Source organism: Cibotium barometz, chromosome 51, assembly GCF_041138505.1.
Source record: "Cibotium barometz isolate CiBa-2024 chromosome 51, ASM4113850v1, whole genome shotgun sequence".
NCBI lineage: Eukaryota > Viridiplantae > Streptophyta > Polypodiopsida > Cyatheales > Cibotiaceae > Cibotium > Cibotium barometz.
Window position 1 is genome coordinate 41,939,712 of NC_141096.1, and position 18,588 is coordinate 41,958,299.

The 18,588-nt window shown below is 44.8% G+C and overlaps 1 protein-coding gene across 2 annotated transcripts in view; it reads right to left on the minus strand.

Annotated features, from left to right (window-relative positions):
• Positions 1 to 6,135: 6,135 nt before the first annotated feature.
• Positions 6,136 to 18,588, minus strand: part of LOC147609648 (protein MID1-COMPLEMENTING ACTIVITY 1-like) — a 66,034-nt gene continuing 53,581 nt past the window's right edge. Inside the window, exons 4-7 of one of the 2 annotated variants that reach the window (XM_086788013.1) lie at positions 7,255 to 7,326; positions 6,924 to 7,030; positions 6,681 to 6,779; positions 6,136 to 6,509 (exon numbers count right to left, since the gene is read on the minus strand). In XM_086788013.1, the coding sequence (XP_086644139.1) occupies positions 6,498 to 6,509; positions 6,681 to 6,779; positions 6,924 to 7,030; positions 7,255 to 7,326 (290 nt within the window). In that variant the 3' untranslated portion in view covers positions 6,136 to 6,497. The remainder of the gene's footprint in view (positions 6,510 to 6,680; positions 6,780 to 6,923; positions 7,031 to 7,254; positions 7,327 to 18,588) is intronic. The other variant, XM_086788012.1, reaches the window with a different exon arrangement.

The window sequence follows — 18,588 nt, forward strand, 5'->3', positions numbered from 1 at the left end:
TGTTGTTTGTTCTACTGGCTACTACTGCAGTGGAAGATGCTTCTGTTGGCCTTTGTGAGGGTGGTTGGTCTGGAAGCTCTCCAGGATATACCTAAGCCTCTTCAATAGGTCTCAGGTTTGAGAACAATGGGCATGGCTCAAGGTAGGCTGTAGGAGGCCCTTGACCAACTCCTAAGCTTCCAAGAGTGTCTCCTTTTCCTCAATGGGGTTTGGATACTCCGTGAGCTTTTTTGGTAGTTGATATGTGTCAATAGGTTCTCTGGCTTGGGTGGCAGCGCGTAGCAATTCTTCCTCTTAGATGAAGAATTCGACGCGTGAGTTATAGTGCCGTCTTCCAAACCACTTTTGATAACCATTCAGCTCTCACCCTTGCCAATCTTTGTGGCTTTCTTTCTTGAGCGTCGAGTCGCTCGTACTTGTTCGCGGGCTCTTGCTTGCCCCTGGTTTTGTGAAGTTGATGCCTCTGTAGCAGTATGTGATGCGTCCCTCTGACAGTTTCGCAGTCTTGTGAGACAGCGTTGAGAGAGGGACTGCTTGGATGAAGCCATCTCTTACACTCAGCAGAGCAGAAGTTAAGGCTGGTGTTGGGATTAACTTCATGAGCCTTTCCCATCATTCCCAATATTAGCGCACAATCCTTATACATATGGTCAATACAAAACCCTACACACAATGGAGTCATAGCAAGAGCACCAGAAAAGCAAAGGCACCTGACATTCCCTTTCTGTTCGGACACCGCCACTCGGTGAGGTCCTGCACAATCATACCAATGTACGGGTGGTCGTTTTGTCATCTAATTCATGTTTCTAGCCCGAGGTTCTAGGGCTACTAAGTACACAGGGTACATTCGATATCCCTCCATAACATAATGACTGAAGAGTTGAGAGGGTGACCTTGTAAGCTCTTGGGTTCAATAAATAGGAACTTCCAAAATTTCCCCCTCGTTCCCATCTTCAAAGATTTTCATCAGGGTTAGCTGACGTACTGGTGCAACTCTTGGCAACGGGAGCTGAGGTGGAAGAAGTGGGGGTGGTAAGGGCATTTCAAGTACCCTTAGGATTCCTCTTTGGGCCACTTCTTGGCCAGGTTGAGGTGCGTCGTGATGCGCAGGTGCTGGCAAGGCCAGCGGTTGCCTAGGGTTGGCGGGCAACGCTTGAGGGTAGAGCTCTAGCTAAGGCAACTTTTTGATGATAACAATTGGAGACTTCATGATTACACCATTTTATGCAATACGTACAGTAGAGGCTTGGACAGGGTCTCAGATATGGACACTCCATTTCGGTATGGTTAGCTCAATATATTGGGCACCATACAAATTCTCTCCTAGGATAAAGATGAGGTTGGCCTCCCCGATCCCGACCTTGGCCGGTTCTTCATTGCTGGGTCATTTGCTACATTAAAGCAGCAGCCAATCGCTCTATATTTTCTCCTGATGTGGACTCCTTGCTTTTTCCATCAGGTTTTGTGTTGGCAGTCTTGAAGGAAGATTCTCATATGCCTTCATGGAGTTCTCGAGAACGTGTTCCCTTGAAATTGTCCTCAAAGTCCATAGCACTCCTACAGCATTGCTCAAAGGAGGTATGGCCCAAGACATGCAATGAGTTGTGTAAGGGAACATCATCAAGACCCTCTAGAAATCTCCCTATTAATCTTTCATCAGAGAACTTGTCTATGGCATTGCAGCACGAGTGGAGATATCTAACTCTATTGATGTAGTCTGTAATAGTTTCTCCTTCCTTTTGCCTTACATTATGCAGCTGCTCAACTGGTCTCCACTTGGTACCTTGGCGAGAATACCCTACCTTGAAAGCCTCTTTCAAAGCTTCAAAGGTGGCCTTATCCTCAATCTTCAAGGACCAAAACCATTGTCCTGCCCGAAGGCACTCACCTTGACCTAATCTTCAACATGGCCAAAGGCATCGCAAATTTGATTAAACATCTCTAAATGGGGGATCGGATCTCAAGTCCCATTAAATTTTATGATAAGTTTCAAGATGTTAGCGGGTTTATTCCGCTCTACCCTTGGTACAATGTAGGTTGCACTAGTGCTGAAGGTGTGATACTACCAGGAGCCACCCCCTCCCTATTTCCGTGGCCAATCTCAACACTTCGGGTGTGTCAGCCCCTGCCATGGCTAGAACAGGAGCAATTTGAGGAAGGGTTGGTGGAGGAGCGGGGCCAGGAGGATAATATACCATAGGAGGCCCCTGTCTGATTGGTGGGTTCAAATGTATACCTCTTGTGGTCCCATGTGGTACCCAAGGTAAACTCCTTGTGGTGGGTACTGCTGATATATAGGAGGTGGACCAAGTGCATGTGAAGATCCTAGGTAGACCCTTTCCCCTTGGTGCAACATTCCTTGTCCTTGAGATGATGGACTTGGCCCTAGACTTTGTACCGGTCCTTGGACCCTATACTGGTTAGCTATACCTGAAACAGGCACAGCTCTCCAGACTGGTGGTTCTGTTTGGGTTTGTTGGCTTTCACTTTGCTCTACTTCCGCTCTAGGCTCTAGAGACGGAGTAGGATCGCTTTCTTGGGGTTGGTACATGCCTCTCACCCTGGGTTGCGGTTCTTCTAACTGTGTATTTCCTAGGATACAATTACGGAGCCTTGAAGCAAGGCTTCTCTGTGAATGTGTGGGAGAGGTAGGACCTTCCTCTTGGACAGATGGTCTGTTCATACACTGAAGTTCTTGCTCTCCTGTTTTCGAGAAATGGAGTCCCTCATCCAGTGCTTGGGTGGTCTTCGCTTTGTGATGTCAAAGACAAGCACTATTTGACTCCACTCAGTATTGACCGATGGGTCTGATCTTATAAGCGAAGGAGCTTCCTAAGATTTTGCTTCATCGAAAAAGAGGGTTATTTCACACTAATCTACCCGATCGTAGGCGCATGGAAATATGGAACATGTGTGAAGAACTCCTCTGTGATTTTTTTTTTTAAAATGGAACGGACGTACGCTTCGAAATGAACGGGCGTACACTTTCAAAACGTGGAACGAACGGCCGTATGCTTCTCAGGCAGAGAAGCATACGGATAGGCAGAGAACGGACGTTCACTTGCGGAATGGCATGGGCGTGCACTTTCAAGATAAAAGAAGGAAACGGACATTCGCTTTGGAGGAGAAGGGAACGGACATTCAAAGTTGGATTCAGAGTGGAACGGGCATGGCAAACTTGCCACGGACATTCGCTCAAGAGCTGAATGGAATGAACGTTCGCTTTTAGAAAAAGAAAGGAACGGGCATTCCCTTCCAAAATCTGGGGACGAAAGGAAAGACATGAGCGTGCGCTTGCAATTGAACTCTAGAATGGGTGTTCGCTTGCGAGACTGAACTCAGGAACGGACGTTCACTTTGAGATGAGAAGGGAATGGACGTGGCACGTTCAAAACGGGTGTGGCACTTTTGGAATGGCTGTGACACTATCAGATCTGAAAATTTTTCAAAATTTGTCTGGGGATTTATGGCTTCAAGTCTCACAGCCCCTTGAATATTCTCTGACAGTCTAGTTACACCCCCTAGACTAAATGCACTTCAATGCAATTTATGCTCAATTAAATGCAATTGTTTTTATTTTAATACATCCGGCACATTTAGGCAAAAGATCTTGCTGGATTTGGTCTGTTGAGGAAGGGAACGGACGTGGCATGTGCCATGGCCGTGGCTTGATAAGGGAACGGGTGTTCGCTTCTCAAAACAACCAGACAGAATGCAGTTTCACTTGGAATTTTCCTCAAACACTTGTTGATTCAAGTGTTTTCTAGTGTTTTTGGTGTTTTTGTTTCAATAGATGGCTAGAGATAGCCCCTAGCTACCTAACTATTGGTGCCTACAATACATGATTAACACTAACAAATTAAGATTAATTTATAAATAAAGCTAAAATACAAACTTTTTTTAAAAAAAAAGCAAAGAAAATGAAGGTTTTGCTTGAATGTTAAGAGCAAAGATGAGAGCACTCATTTGCTTCTCCTGCTCTATGTGAAGAGTCGAACATTTCAATGCTCGATTAACCTCCAAAGCTCCGAGTAATCTCCATCAAAAAACAAAACAAAACAAGATTAAGCAACCAACTGATCGATTTACACTCCAATTGGACTAATCAAATGTATAGCACATGAATTGAGTGGAGGACCCTAAGCCAAATGCCTTCCCCAGGAGCGGCACCAAAGATGTTAAGGATAACATGCTACCTTCCACACAAGAGAGAAAGAAGAGAGGAAAGATGCATACAAGCGTCGAATTCGGAGAGTAGCACTTAGCCAACCCTATGAGGCTTAACTCCTCGATGTGAAGCCACTAGAGGCTCACTCCACCTCTTCCTGTGTTACCCAAGAAGAGATCCAATAGCTAGGTAAAGAACAAGGAGGAAGCTATGGAGAGTTCAATCTCTACTTCATGCAACTGGTATGCAAAAAGACAATGGTAGATAGCAAAGAGAAGGTAGAGAGGAGAAGAAAGGAGAGTTCAATCTCTACTTCATGCAACTGGTATGCAAAAAGACAATGGTAGATAGCAAAGAGAAGGTAGAGAGGAGAAGAAAGGAGAGCATTACCATCCCTACTTACATACACTCACAATTAAACATGCAAGCAAGTTAAACAATAAACAAACATGGATCCACAAGCTCAAATGAGAGAGAGAGAGAGAGAGAGAGAGAGAGAGAGAGAGAGAAGGTCTACAAACTCAAACGAGACAAATGGAATTGTCCCTTTTCATATTCCATAAAATGTCTTATATACAGAGCTCATAATTGCAATGTCAAGTTAGACAACATGCAAATATGCATTCACAAGCTCAAATGAGAAAGAGAGAGAAGGCAAACTCAAATGAAACAAATGGGATTGTCACTTTTCATATTCCATAAAAATGTCTTATATACAAGAGCTCATAATTACAATGTCTGGCCGCCCATTTACAATTGGGAGCCCAAAACTAGTCTTCCTAATTTCTCTAGCTCTTTGTACATCTATTCCTCGTCATGACCAATGTTACACAAGCCGTAAGCTCGATCATCCCTTGTCTCTTATACAATCAACTCATTGCGTAACTTACAAGAAGGATAAATTACAAAAAAAGGGGTATAACCACGTGCGAAAGGTAATGTTAAGCGGAAAGGTTAACACTACTTTAGCTCAAAAGAAATCTGGCATATTCTTCTCATTTAGCATGACACGTGCTATCTCTTCAATATGCATGTTCTTCTTTTTTGCAACCCCATTCTGCTGATGACAGATATGGTTGCGTGAATATATCTGCAATCCTTTCTCCTTTTCATCCATCGCTTTGAATATGAGAAAATGAGTAAACACCTCACGTTTATATTTCATGAAATACATCCACATCGTCTAGGTGTAGTCATCAATGAAGCTCACATGATAATGGCATCCTCCAATACGTTGTTTTGGTAGTCCAAACATCATCTAGAGTGGATTATTTCCAAAGCTCTCTTGCCTACTTCTGCATTACATGGAAATGACTTGCCTAGCTTGCCTAATTAACAAGCCTCACAGATTTTATGCAAAACATCAACTTTAGACTTCGGTAATCCGGCCACAATATTCTAGTTGTTTTGGTAGTCCAAACATCATCTAGAGTGGATTATTTCCAAAGCTCTCTTGCCTACTTCTGCATTACATGGAAATGACTTGCCTAGCTTACCTAATTAACAAGCCTCACAGATTTTATGCAAAACATCAACTTTAGACTTCGGTAATCCGGCCACAATATTCTAGGCTTACATTTTTTTTTGTCACTATATATTCACATGTCCGATACAGTCGTGTCAAATGTTGATATCAACAAATGACATTGGTTCCATGTGGAGACATTGCAGCATTTATCTCAGGCATGCTTACATCCAAGGTAAACATTCTACCATTTTTGCAACAATTATTATTCAAGTCTTCTACAAAGCATCCATAAGAATTAAACCTCATTTGCAAGCCCTTCTCAACCATTTTTCCAACAGAAACCATGTTTTTTGTAATATTTGGAACGTAACGTACATCTGCTAGATACTTAGTCTTGCCATCCTACATAGATAATGGCACTTTTTCAATATGCTAGTGTAATGTACAAAGATGCACCATGTAACTTAGCTATCTTATTAATATATATGTAACAGAGATATTCTTTAAAAATTAAATATAACATTGTTGCTTAAGAAAAAGGTGTGCATGTGTACAAATCTCACAATGGACGAGTCTCTTCGTGAGTAACCCAGCATTAGAAGTTTCAATGGGTGGGATAGATGCGCAAAGGCCCACATGTTCTAAAATGGAGTCAAACAAAATGCATACCGTTCATACGGGATTGAAAAAGAGCTACAAATGTCTTCTGTTTTTTCCATGTTATTGTCCCAAAGAGGGGGGCCCAAGGCAATGAAAAGGATGTGAGACTGTTTTTTGGATGAAGGATTTTTTCATACATAGGATATAAGAATACTTGAATCTTTTATTCCCCTCTTTCCATGGTTTGGGCAGGAGGAGGGCTCATTTTGAAGCCTGCACAAGAATACAAATGAGTGTTAGAAATGGCTCTTGCTATTATGAAAAAGTTCATGGGTGTGTGTGTATAGATTTTCTGCACTTGCAGCATTATTCTGCGGTGTCAATGTTTTGAATATTTTCCAAAATCTATGCAGCTGAGTGGTTGCAGAGAGCATAAAGGCCTGCCATACTATCTCCATCGCGAGCAAGAATCTCATGCCATTCTTGAATAAGAGCACAGCAGAAGCACATCACATGAGCGCACAGATCTTCACAGCATCCTCCCTGGAAAGACAGATCAATGGTGTTCGACCTTTCTGAAATCCGCTCTAATGCTAACCTTGAATAATCTTAAGCTTTAGGATTTTAGGTTTGGAATGGATAACTCCATCAAGCAGACTACTTATACACTATGATTGGAAGCATTACCTTGATGTTGTAGCGTTTACGCAACTTCTGCCTGAAGCAACAAGTGTAGCAAAAACAGCATAGCATTAATGAGTAGGTCATAAGATCATTGCATGCATCTTCAGGAGCTGTTGTGACACACACACACACACACGTGTGATTAGAGAAAAGAAGATACTTCATGATCACAACACAAATACAGCTTCTATGTCAACTGATGACAATTACATTGGTTACCCACAAACACGCAGAAAGAGACCAAATCAAAATGATCTATGAGAATATGATGGACACCATAGTCATACTAATGAGCAATATTCAAAAGACAATCTAAGCAACAACATGTACTCACAAACTTTTCCCTCCGAAGCAAAAGCTGCTACATCTGAGAAGGTGCCACATGGGTACATGAAAGTACAAATACCTGGAACACAAAACAAAAAGGAAGAAAAAAACATAAATAAATCTATATGAGCAGAGATTACATCTACCAAAGTTTCACACCCTAGAAAATATTCCCCTGATAAGATCAAGGATGTAGTAAACAGCCTCCGCTAGGAGATTCTCCTCAATCATTTCCATTAGTCCATGCAATATCCATTCTGCTCACTAGTGGTACAAATGGGAAGACTCTTAGAGAGTGTGTTTGCAACCGCATCAATATAACAGAAGAGATCGAGTGCTTTGAAGGAAATCGTTAAACTTCAGATACTGCATTGGCTGGCGGTGGTCAATTGTGCAAGAGATGATAGCCGGATATGGTGGGGTGGATCAAGGGGCCTCATCGAGTATGAATGTGTCGGCTACAAGTGAAGCAAGGGCTCGGGCAGTAGGTGAAGGCGGCTGCATCGGTTCAACAGGCGGCGCACAGAAGCATGCAAGGCCTATAAATTTAGCTACGTAAGGTTATAAAACCTTACGTAAAGTCAAGGAGCCGTTTGTCTTTGTTTTTCCATCATCAAGGACTGGCGCCCATTACTCGTGTAGTGAGAACACAAAAATTATAAAGTGCCCGCCGGCCATTTGTAATGAAGTGTGGACCTGCAACCTGCAAATATAAAAAAGAGACCTGGTTGTTGAGCATTTCCTCGCCAGAAAATAAAGGAAAATGGGGTTTTCACTAGCTTTCCACCACTCCAGCCCTCCGGCGTGGGAGGTTCACATAGGTGGGATGATGGCAAGAGTCCTAGTTACAAGTGTGACCGAGCACAATCCCGGGGTTTAGAGATGGCATAGAACAAAAAGACAACCTTGCAAGAACAAGACCATATAAATAGATGCGTGGATTTGTACATGCTCCGCCCGTATTGGCATCAAGTCTGGCATGAGACCGTGGCCCTTCTCAAGTTTATTGCTTAGAAAATACTTCACCTTGCTCCATTGTTCAAGTGAATACACAAAAATGGGTAAGAACCCTAGTGTTGCCTGCCGAGAATAGCAAGCTAGATGGTAAAAATTACCAGATGGAAGTTCAAGATGAAGGATTTGATGGTCTTAAAGGACCTACGGGAGATTACAATCGGTGTGGAGAAAAGACCTTGTACTCCTATATGGAAGAGCTATAGGAGGAAGGCAATTGATGCAAAAGAGGGTTCATCCATTGATGATGAGGCACCAACACCCGAAAAGAAGGAGAGGCAAGCAGCCATTGCTGCTGAAATGCAACAAAAAGAACATGAGTTTGATTGTAAAGCCCAAAGGCCGTTGTGCATGATCAGCATGTCGATCATCTCATTCCACACATAAGTACCGGCAGTTCCCCATTGGAGGCGTGGGAGACCCTCCATAGCATGTACGAAGCAACAAACACAACTAGGTTGCTTTACTTCAAGCAAAAGCTTCACAACTTGGAGATCCTATGTGCTCCTCTACACTGCCATAAGGAATGACACATTGTTTCGGATGGAGCTGGGCATCTAGGACAAGAGGGGTCCATGCCAAAAATAGATCTCCACTAGTTGGTGGACAATCCATCGTGTAGAAACAACCAAAAGAAGTAGTATACCTGGCTCCTCCTGTAAGTACGAGTGCCGAAATCTCTGCCGAATCTCCTCTGAATGGGGGGTGTAAAGTTATATGCCATTAGGCCTAAGAGAAATAATTCTTTGGGTTTGTCCAAGCATGAGTAACCTGGCGTTACACACAATGTAGCTGAAGAAAGGTACGCTCCTCATGGGGTTAGCAATAGTAATCCATTCCCACTCGCCAGGGTCCCAATGTAGATATATGATAGCGCATCCACCATATAGCCATAGGCACCACACAGCATGAGTAACCATCACTAAGGAAGGGTCACTGTACCAACGCTTCCCAGAGCGATTGTTATGTCCGGACACGCCTAGGGTTAGGGATAGGGACGTGGACTTACCCAAGTTAGGGTTAAGGTTTAGTTGGGGCGTGGGGACCTGGAGAGTTCACACATGGGCTAAGGGCGCTAGCACGATGAGGTCTAGATTGACTAAGAGTTATAAGTAATTGCCTATGGCTAATAATGGCTAAAAGCTAATAAAGAAAGTAGGAAATCTTACAATTAAAGCAACGACCAATAATAGCCACGTTATTCCTATATAAGTAACGTGGACTTACCCAAGTTAGGGTTAAGGTTTAGTTGGGGCGTGGGGACCTAGAGAGTTCACACATGGGGTAAGGGCGCTAGCACAATGAGGTCTAGATTGACTAAGAGTTATAACTAATTGCCTATGGCTAATAATGGATAAAAGCTAATAAAGAAAGTAGGAAATCTTACAATTAAAGCAACAACAGCCAATAATAGCCAAGTTATTGCTATATAAGTGACCGTAGGGGGACATATGAGTTATTGAGGTATCCACACAATACATGAGGGCTACCAAGGGCATGCAAGACCTCATGGCCATGGAGCTGAAAGGTTGGTTCGGCCTAGTGGTACGGAATGCTAGGTTGGGGGCATTGGTACCAAGTACGCTTGTGACAATCGAAACTTGGGCTAGGGAGTGAATCTGGAGGACTCTACAATCTATCACGTTCATGCGATGTGTATAATGTCAGGTCTATGAAACCTCATTAGGGTTCTGATTCTAGGTGAGATGATCCTTGGGCGTGGTCTATGGAGACCTTACATTGGTATCAGAGCGTAGATTTGACAACATAGAGCCCGATAAATCTTTTATGTATCTCTCTTTGCATAAAATCAAAATTGATGAAAATAACTCTTTTGAATTACCCTCATGTGGGCTGGTTTCCCTGCATCAACGTGTGGGAGAGAAGGAAAAGCAAGAGCCCTAAGCATGGATGCGCATAGGGAAGGAAAGAAGGTAAAAAAGCACCATCCTGCAGGCTGAGAATTGCCTCCTAGATGAGCACAAACCATGACACTGTTGGTAGTTTTTTGCCCTTGCTTTTGCCCTATTTTGTTGGCAGATATGGACAGGTAGAAAAGAACCGTGTGTGGCTGCATCGCACAAGGAGAGGGAGCGGATGGTAGCCCAAGCACATGAAGGGGTTGGGGTCCTAGGGCTATGGCCCAAGGCCAGCCCGTAAGGGGTCACCTATGTAGGCCAGCTGAGCCTATCCAAAGCCAGCCAAGGGGGGGCCAGTAAAGGCGGCTAGACCTACCCAACCAGCCCCATACGGCTAGGCCTAAGGGCAGCAAAGAGGGGTAGTAGGATCGACTCTTTTTGGCGGTGCCAGACTGCCTGCGCACGGGCCAGAAATATGGCCGGCCAAGGTAAAACTGGCCCATCTGCGCACAGGTCTGCATAGGCCAGCACACATAAGCACAGCCCATCAAACCGTGCAGGCCACACAGCGAGGCCTAGATCACCCACCAACAAAGCATGCAGGGCACACGGGCAGTGAGCCTAGGCAAGTCGGGCAGGCAGTCTAGACAGCGAGAAGAGGAGGGCTCCATATATGTAAGGTTGTGCACAAGTCAGCCATGTGGGAGAAGGCAAGCTAAAAGAGGCATGAATGATAAAACGGGAAAAAGAAGGAGTTTTTAAAAAAAAGCATAAGTGAGCTTTTTTTGGTGCTAAAGTGGGAGGGGGCTTTTCCAAAAGCACAAAACTAAAACTAAAGCCAAGGGTGCTTTTTTTAAACCTCAATACCCCTATAAATTCAGTCTCAGCCTGAGCTTTGCCAAAAGCACAAAACTAAAGCCAAGAGTGCTTTTTTTTAACCTCAATACCCCTATAAATTCAGTCTCACCCTTCTTGTTGTCTCATACATTCAGATTGTAGGTACATCTCCAAGCTCTTGGTCTCAAAAAGTTCAAAAACTTTCTCTGCCCTCTCGTCCACCCTAAAATCATTTCTTTAACCTTTCACTTCTTTCCAGCCCGTAACCGTCACTTTTATGTCTCACTGCTTCTCTCCAAGTTAGCATGCACGTTTCATGCGCACTAGAGATATATGGAGTCAGTGGCCGTGAAGTCATCTGGTAGTAACAACGTGGAGTTGGTCGGCAATGATGACTTTGAGCAAGTGAAGCCACTGGGATGGCTAGGATTTTATCCGCCACCATTAGTAAGGCTGGAAGATAAATAGGAGCGCATTATCCAAGATCCCCCAAGGGAGGATAGTGCCGGGACTCGGGCCCAAGGTTAATGGGTGCTCCATTCCTTTGCCAACAGATGACCGTGGGTTTGTCAAGTGATGTTACGAAGCTTTTGCTTAATCTGAATTTGCACACACATTGGTGGGTCCGGGAATGGCTCAATAGTCTTCACTTCACATGATCATGGGGTTGTCAAGTGGTGTCAAGAGGCTTTTGCTAATTGGGATTCAAAATCTGAATTCGCACACACACTGGTGGGGCTCAATAGTCTTGACTTCACAAACCCTAAGTCGTGACACTTACTTTCAACCACTTTTTTGTACTTTTTTTATAAACCCCCTAATTAATAATACTTACTTTTTCGAGGTCTTTGCCAAACCGTGATGGAATCTAATTTGTTGCATGCTCTTACTTTTTCACATGAGTGGATAGTTCTTTTTTTTCCTTTTTCTTTTTCCTAAAGAAAGATCCTTTTATTGACGGTTTAGTTTTCAAGACCAAAATGGAAGGGCTCGCTTTTTAGTAGCCTTGAGCTACTAACAGCTTGGTGTGGATCCAAGTTGTTGTCCTTTCGTAGTAGCCTTGAGCTACTAACAGCTAACAGCTTGGTGGGGATCCAAGCTGTTGTCCCTTCCTAGTAGCCTTGAACAACTATACAGCTTGGTGGGAATCCACAATGGGGCTCAGGTTGTGGGTGAAACATGGCCTATATAACCTGTTATTGAAGTCTCTTGCTCTTTGTTGGCACCGTAGCTTCGAACAAAGAGGCATAGTCAATGGCTAAAGGATTTTCTAGATATCCATATGAATCATATTGCTCTCCTTGTCCGCACTCTCGGAGTCTTCTGGCAAAGTCACCAAGTACTGTTGTTTTGGTGCGGAACTAGTTGGGGTTCTCAGGGTGCCCAAAGGGTTGTGTTGTGTCTCGGCTCCAAGAGTCATTGGTAGCTCTGTACCACGTGTCCAGAGTTTGAGCTGGCTCCCCATAGAGCCGGCCTCACCAAGGGAGGTGGGATTGGGCACCAATCATGTGCCTTGAGGAAAGGCATGTTGGATGTGAAGGTAGATGCTCTACACAGACTCACAGACAAAACACACACACACAAGCTCAGAGAGCAACAGAAACAATGGCGATAGTTGGAGTGTACTCAATCACAGGGTTGTTTCCGTACGGCGTATGACGGCTTATCGTACGGAATACCTTACGGCGGGTCAAATCCATGAAACATTCTTGGTTGAACTCTAACCATTCCCCAGGAGGGGGGGGATCGCAATAGGAGTAGGTGAGCAATGGAGGCCAGTAGTTAAACATCATGAGATGGATCCCTTAAATAGATGGGTAGTTATTCATCTTAAAGAGAACAATCACAAACTGGTGATTATCTCAGTCTATGCTAATCGGTACTTATGCCTCAAAACCAGAATTGTGGAGCTCGATGATGCATTTCATTGATCTAATAATACTGGTCGGAGACTTCAATATGGTAGAGTCTCCCAAGGATAGGTTAATGGGCATGGGGTAGAGTCGCAGACAATTCGAGGCCTGGAAAGAAACAAGTGGATGGACCTAAAAGGCATCCACGCTCTGCAAGACTTCGCCTGTGATAATGAATTTATATGGGACAATGGTCGTGTAGGCACTCAGCTAAGAAAAGCAAGGCTAGATAGGTGCTACACATCCATAAGTATCAGTAACCTATTCCTAAATGCAAAAGTAAAAGTCCAACACAGTATCACTCTCTCTGACCATTACCCAATTTTGTGTACTGTGTCTCAAGGGGCACAGAAGGTCAGAGCACGCTGGTTTCATACAGACCCTAAGCTCTTCCAACTTCCTACAGTGAGAAGGATGCTAAAGAAAATCTAGCACCAACATTTTCTTGTCCACAAATATCCAACAAAAACCTTATCGCAAGTTGTTAAAGACTCACAGAAGGTGCTTCTGAACATCAAGGAGGAGGTCACCAAAATGAGGATAGACAGGAAAGCTAAAAAATATCAGGGCTGCAAACACTAGAAACAAAAATCAATCAAGGACAGGTAGAACAGGACTTGATCAAAGTTAGAGCTGCAGTAAGGAAGGAGGAAGAGATTTAGTGCCAGCACATCAAACTCTATCTATGAGAGTGGTGGGCTGGGAAGATGGATAGACCCTCCAGAGAAATGTTATCTTCTAAAGAAAAAGGCTGCAATAGGTCATATCCCTATGCTAAGGGAAGATGGATAGACCCTCTAGAGAAATGTTCTCTTCTAAAGAAAAAGGCTATAATAGGTCATATCCCTATGCTAAGGGATAAACGAGGTTGAAATGAAGAATCAATAGCAGAGAACATGGAGATTGTCAAAGATCACTTCTCAGCCATCTTCGGGACACAGGATGAATACACAGAGGATAGAAAAGAAGCAATGTATCTCATTTCAGATTGCAAGAAGAAAACAGTACCTGTGAGTCTCTCAGCCATTCTAGAAGAAGATATAACCATGGGAGAGCTTGAGGATGCAATTGATGCAATGCAGAATGGTAAGAGTCCAGGACTTGATGGTCTACCTGCAAAATTTTACAAAACCTACAAAGACTTCTTGTTAAGCCCCTTGCTTAAGGTCTACCAGGGTAGTCTGCTACACTCTATATCCGTTCATGCCATCCACTTCAGGGGGGTTTGTCAGCCTTTTGCCTCCAGGAAGTTCAAGTGTGAACAGAGCTGATCACGGGTAATTTTTACCTTGTGCTAGCGGGGTTTTTTTCCCATGAGAACACACCCTTAGTGTGTTAGCAGCCACGTCATCCCTCTAAGGGCTACTAGTACGTTATACTCCACACACTCATTATATGATTGAGCATAGTTGTGAGGTACAATACCATACGGTTCGTACGATACGATACCGTACGGAAAAATGCGGTATTGTACCGTACGGAAAAATACGGTACAATATAAAAAAATTTCTTATCGTACGATAAAATACGGTGTTTTAAAAAAATACTTATAAACTTAGGTATTTCCAAGTCCAGATATGGAGTATTTTAGAAAGGAGGGAAGCATCATAGTATAGAGGAAGCTTAAACAGCCATAGATAAGCTTAAACAGCCATAGATAAGCAAAAAAAAAGACCATTACCTTACAAAATTATTTTTTTGGGGGGAAAATTTTTATTTTTGAAAAAAAAAATCGGGGAATTTTTTTTTCCTGAAAAAACCCGTATGAATCCATACGGTATCGTACCATTTTAACTTCTTGTAGGCAGATAAAATCCGGATAAATGTTCATTTGATACATCCAATCTTTAACAATTCTAGCTCTATTAAAGTCAATAAGCCCTTTGGTATTGTAAGATATAAGGGTCATGTTTCTCATGTTCTCTCATTTTTAGGAGGGAGTTTAGCAGAGTCTTGGGTTCTCTTCTATGTGGGGAGGGGAGAGTTCATCCCACCTACTTAGGACCATCTCCTTTTAAGGGCGAGGGATTCAGCTTATATTTTGTTTGACAACAGATAGAGAAGGGGATTTTTTCCCTCCTGGTAGGGATTCTTCCTCAGCTTGTCAAGGGCCTGCATCCGAATTAACCAGGGAGGCATCTTGGAAGTGCATAGCCTCAAGCTCCTTTTCAAGGTCACTTTCATGAAATTGTGTACTAGGAATCTCTACTTCCTCATCTTCACTTGAGGCTTCTTTGGCAATAGGGTCAACTATACCTATCAAGAGTGGGGAGAATCTATTGTAATTTCTCCTCCTAGGAATATTTCTACCAGTTTGATTGCATCCTTGTCCTCTACCTCTTCTCCCAACCGTTTGAAACCCCTGGCTATCCTCTTTAGGGTCAGGATAGTTGGTCGGTGGTTAAGGGGGGGAGGGAGTTTGATAGGGTAGTTCCTTATGAAGTGATACTTTACTCCACAATGGAAACATGTTGGGGATGTTTCTCGTTTGTATAGATTAGCAAACGTTTGCTGCATTCTCACGTTTGCAACACATTGCAAACTTGACCTTTTTTGCAACTTAAAAATTTGGGTGGCCGGCCATGTTTTAGGTTTTTCTTTGGTAGCGTGTAAATACTAAACATTGGGTGGCATGGCTCATCAAAGCGTACTGAATTAAAACGTTGCCGAATGTTGGGAATCACACTCAAGTAAACTGCAATGCAGGGAGTACAATCGCCATTCACCTTTCAAGTTTCAACATTGTGAAGAAGCTTGAACGTGTGTGATGTACCCCACAACCATAGCCCACTATAGCCTAAAGCCTACAACCTTTAAGTAGAGTGTCTATTGATGTTTTTGAAATTTGAAACTCTCCCAGAAAAGCCCCAAATTTGACATGTTAGTCTACCAAGTTGGTTTTCTTTTGGAAATTGGCCATCTAGTAAATGTCACGAATGCATCTACGCCAAGGTTTGAAGCATTCTTTAGCAAACTTGGCAAACTCGAATGCGAATGCACGAATGCAACGAATGCTTGCAACTATGGTGTACGCTACATTACTGATTTTTTTTGGGAGCTGGTCGCTATAGGGGCGAGGCCCTCTGGCCTAGCGGCCATTGGGAGCACGCAGGGGAGGGGGGGCTCTCTTGGGCGTTGTGAGCAGTAAATAGGAGATGGGTGGGCGCATGCAAAGCAGGAAATGGACGATAAATGAAACCCTAACCTATCTTCAACAGAAATCATTCATACACTGCAGCCTGCTTCTCTCCTCCTTCCTCCAACTCCAAAAACAAACTTTATTTCACTGTTGAAATATCAATGCCCACCTCGCATCCAAGATGCCATGCGGATCCATCTAAACTCGTACACTGCTTCTCTCCTCCTTCCTCTAACTCCAAAAACAAACTTTATTTCACTGTTGAAATATCAATGCCCACCTCACATCCAAGATGCCATGGGGGATCCATCTAAACTCGTCAGCTGGGTGCCAAGTCTGGCAGGAAGTGTTACTAACCCAGAAGCTGCATGATTTGTGCCAGATGATCCTCGCCCCTAAAGCCAAGCAGAACTCCTCAACCACTGTTGCAAAGCGATGGAGGTTCCCTTCTGACACCGTGAAGTAGGCAGCAGTGTAATCTGCAAACTCTGCATCCAGCAACTCCTCCTTAGTGCGAATTGGCAAGTGCAACCCCTAGAGGCCTATATCCTGCGCTCAAAGAAAGGAGCTCATGGCCTCAGCCACAAAAAGGAAGGGGGATTGAGCAAGCGAGCAGCCCAAGTGGGAAATGGCGAAGCACTCTCCTCAGCGACCCTGCAAAAGGACACTTGGCTGGCTGCCATGTAGAGGGCCACAACTCCTGGGATCCAGGCAGGTAAAACTCCCAAAAGGTGAAGATGTTATCCAAGATGCTACGGTCCCGGATGAAGCCAGTCTGAGTAGCTTGGATCAAATCTGGGAGGGAAGGCTGATCGCCTTGGCCAGGATCTCGTACGCTATCCCTAAGAGGGTGATGGGTCTCCACGGTTGGATCTCCACCCGCCTTCTGGAAAAGGCATATCAGACCCTCAAACATGCGCTCGCGCAAAGTAAGCCCGTCTGCATAAGCTCATTGAAAGCAGCCCGAAGGAATTCTCCCATGAAGTCCCAACGGTGAAGGAAGAGGGAAACCAGCAGGCCATCCTCTCCAGGGCACTTCCTGCACGTAAGGGCCTCCGATGCGGCTGCTAGCTCCATGTCAGAGAACGGGGAATCCAAGTGTGTCCAGCGGTGCTCCAAGACAAGGCTGAACATGGCTCCAAACTCGTTGACAAGCCACCTCTTTCTGAGGGGAATCTAGTTCAGCAGCGATCAGAGAGCTATAGAGAGTCGAGGCTACCTCCTGGACCTGTTGAAGCCCTGATGCAATAGATCCATTTGGCCGGCAAAGAGCTCGAATCCCCTCTCACCGAAAGTGAGGTCCTGAGGCAGCAAAAAACTCACGGGAGACCCTGTCCCTAGAAGGAAGCCATGCATGGTATCCACTGCTCCTCTAGGCTCTCCAGCAAAGTACAGGCCACCTCCGTTTGGGTGTGAACCCAGGGACTCTCTGGGGTGTGCTCCTGAAGCCACTGAAGAGGGGCTAAGCTGCATCGAATTATCCTGTCCTGCTCTCTGAATGCCCTGAGTCGATTTTGGCCAGAGGTCTTAAGGAATGAGCTAGTCTCTAGTAGCCCGGCATCCAGATAAGTCGTCGCTGCCTGCCCAGGAGCAGAACTGTGGGAGGTCCAAATCTCCTCAATCTGGGCAGAGACGGAGGGGTCTTGAAGCAAGCAGTTCAGAATCCTCACTGAGTGCTGGCTGTCCACCCCCTAACCTGGCTTTGTGAGGGTGAGAATCACTGGTGCATAATCCTCGCTGAGTGCTGGCTGTCTGCCTAACCCAGCTCTGTGAGGGTGAGAATCACTGGTGCATAATCGGAGAATGTCATCCGGCGAGGATGCCAATTATGCCTCCCTTGTCGCAGCCCCACTCATCCACATAGAAGCTGTCAAGACGTGAGAGAGTGGGCCAGCGGGAGAAGGTGAAGCTGCTTTGAGCACGGCTTAAGTCAGGAAGATGCCAGGTGTTGTCGCCGCGGATGTAAAAGAGAAGCTCCTCCCAAGTGGCGCCCTCGGGGTCAGAGACTGTCAGGTGGAGACACCCACCACTGCAATCCTCGGGATCCTTAAGCATGTTCGAGTCTCCACCTATGCTCCAAGAATTTTCCATGGGGAGTCCCGGTCGCACCTGAAGCTAGAAGGTCGTACTCCAGTGGCCCCATTCCCCAGGGCGTAGATGTTGAGGAGACCGAATCCTCCCCAACGCATAGGATCAGCCACTGGACGCAACCGGGGATGATCATGCCTAATTCTTCCACCAAGGGGACAAGGGTCAGGCTCACCTAGATGCATACCCCTCCATGATTCCCCTGGGGACCAGAATGTGTGGCTCCTGTCGGGAAGGATCTTCCCACAGCTGCGGGTCCTGCCCACTGTGAGATGATGCTCCTGAACCATGAGAATATCAAGATCACCACCAACCATCTGAAGCTTCTCACGGATCTTCTGTGTGCCTTGTCGAAAGTACGCACCTCCCAAGCCTTGGATGTTCCATGGGCCAATCCTAATGGCAGGAAGCTGAGGTGGTGTGCAACGGCCAGAGACTATCAACTGCTGCGCCTTTGGACCTGGCTTCGAGGGGGTGTAGTGGCTGTCCTC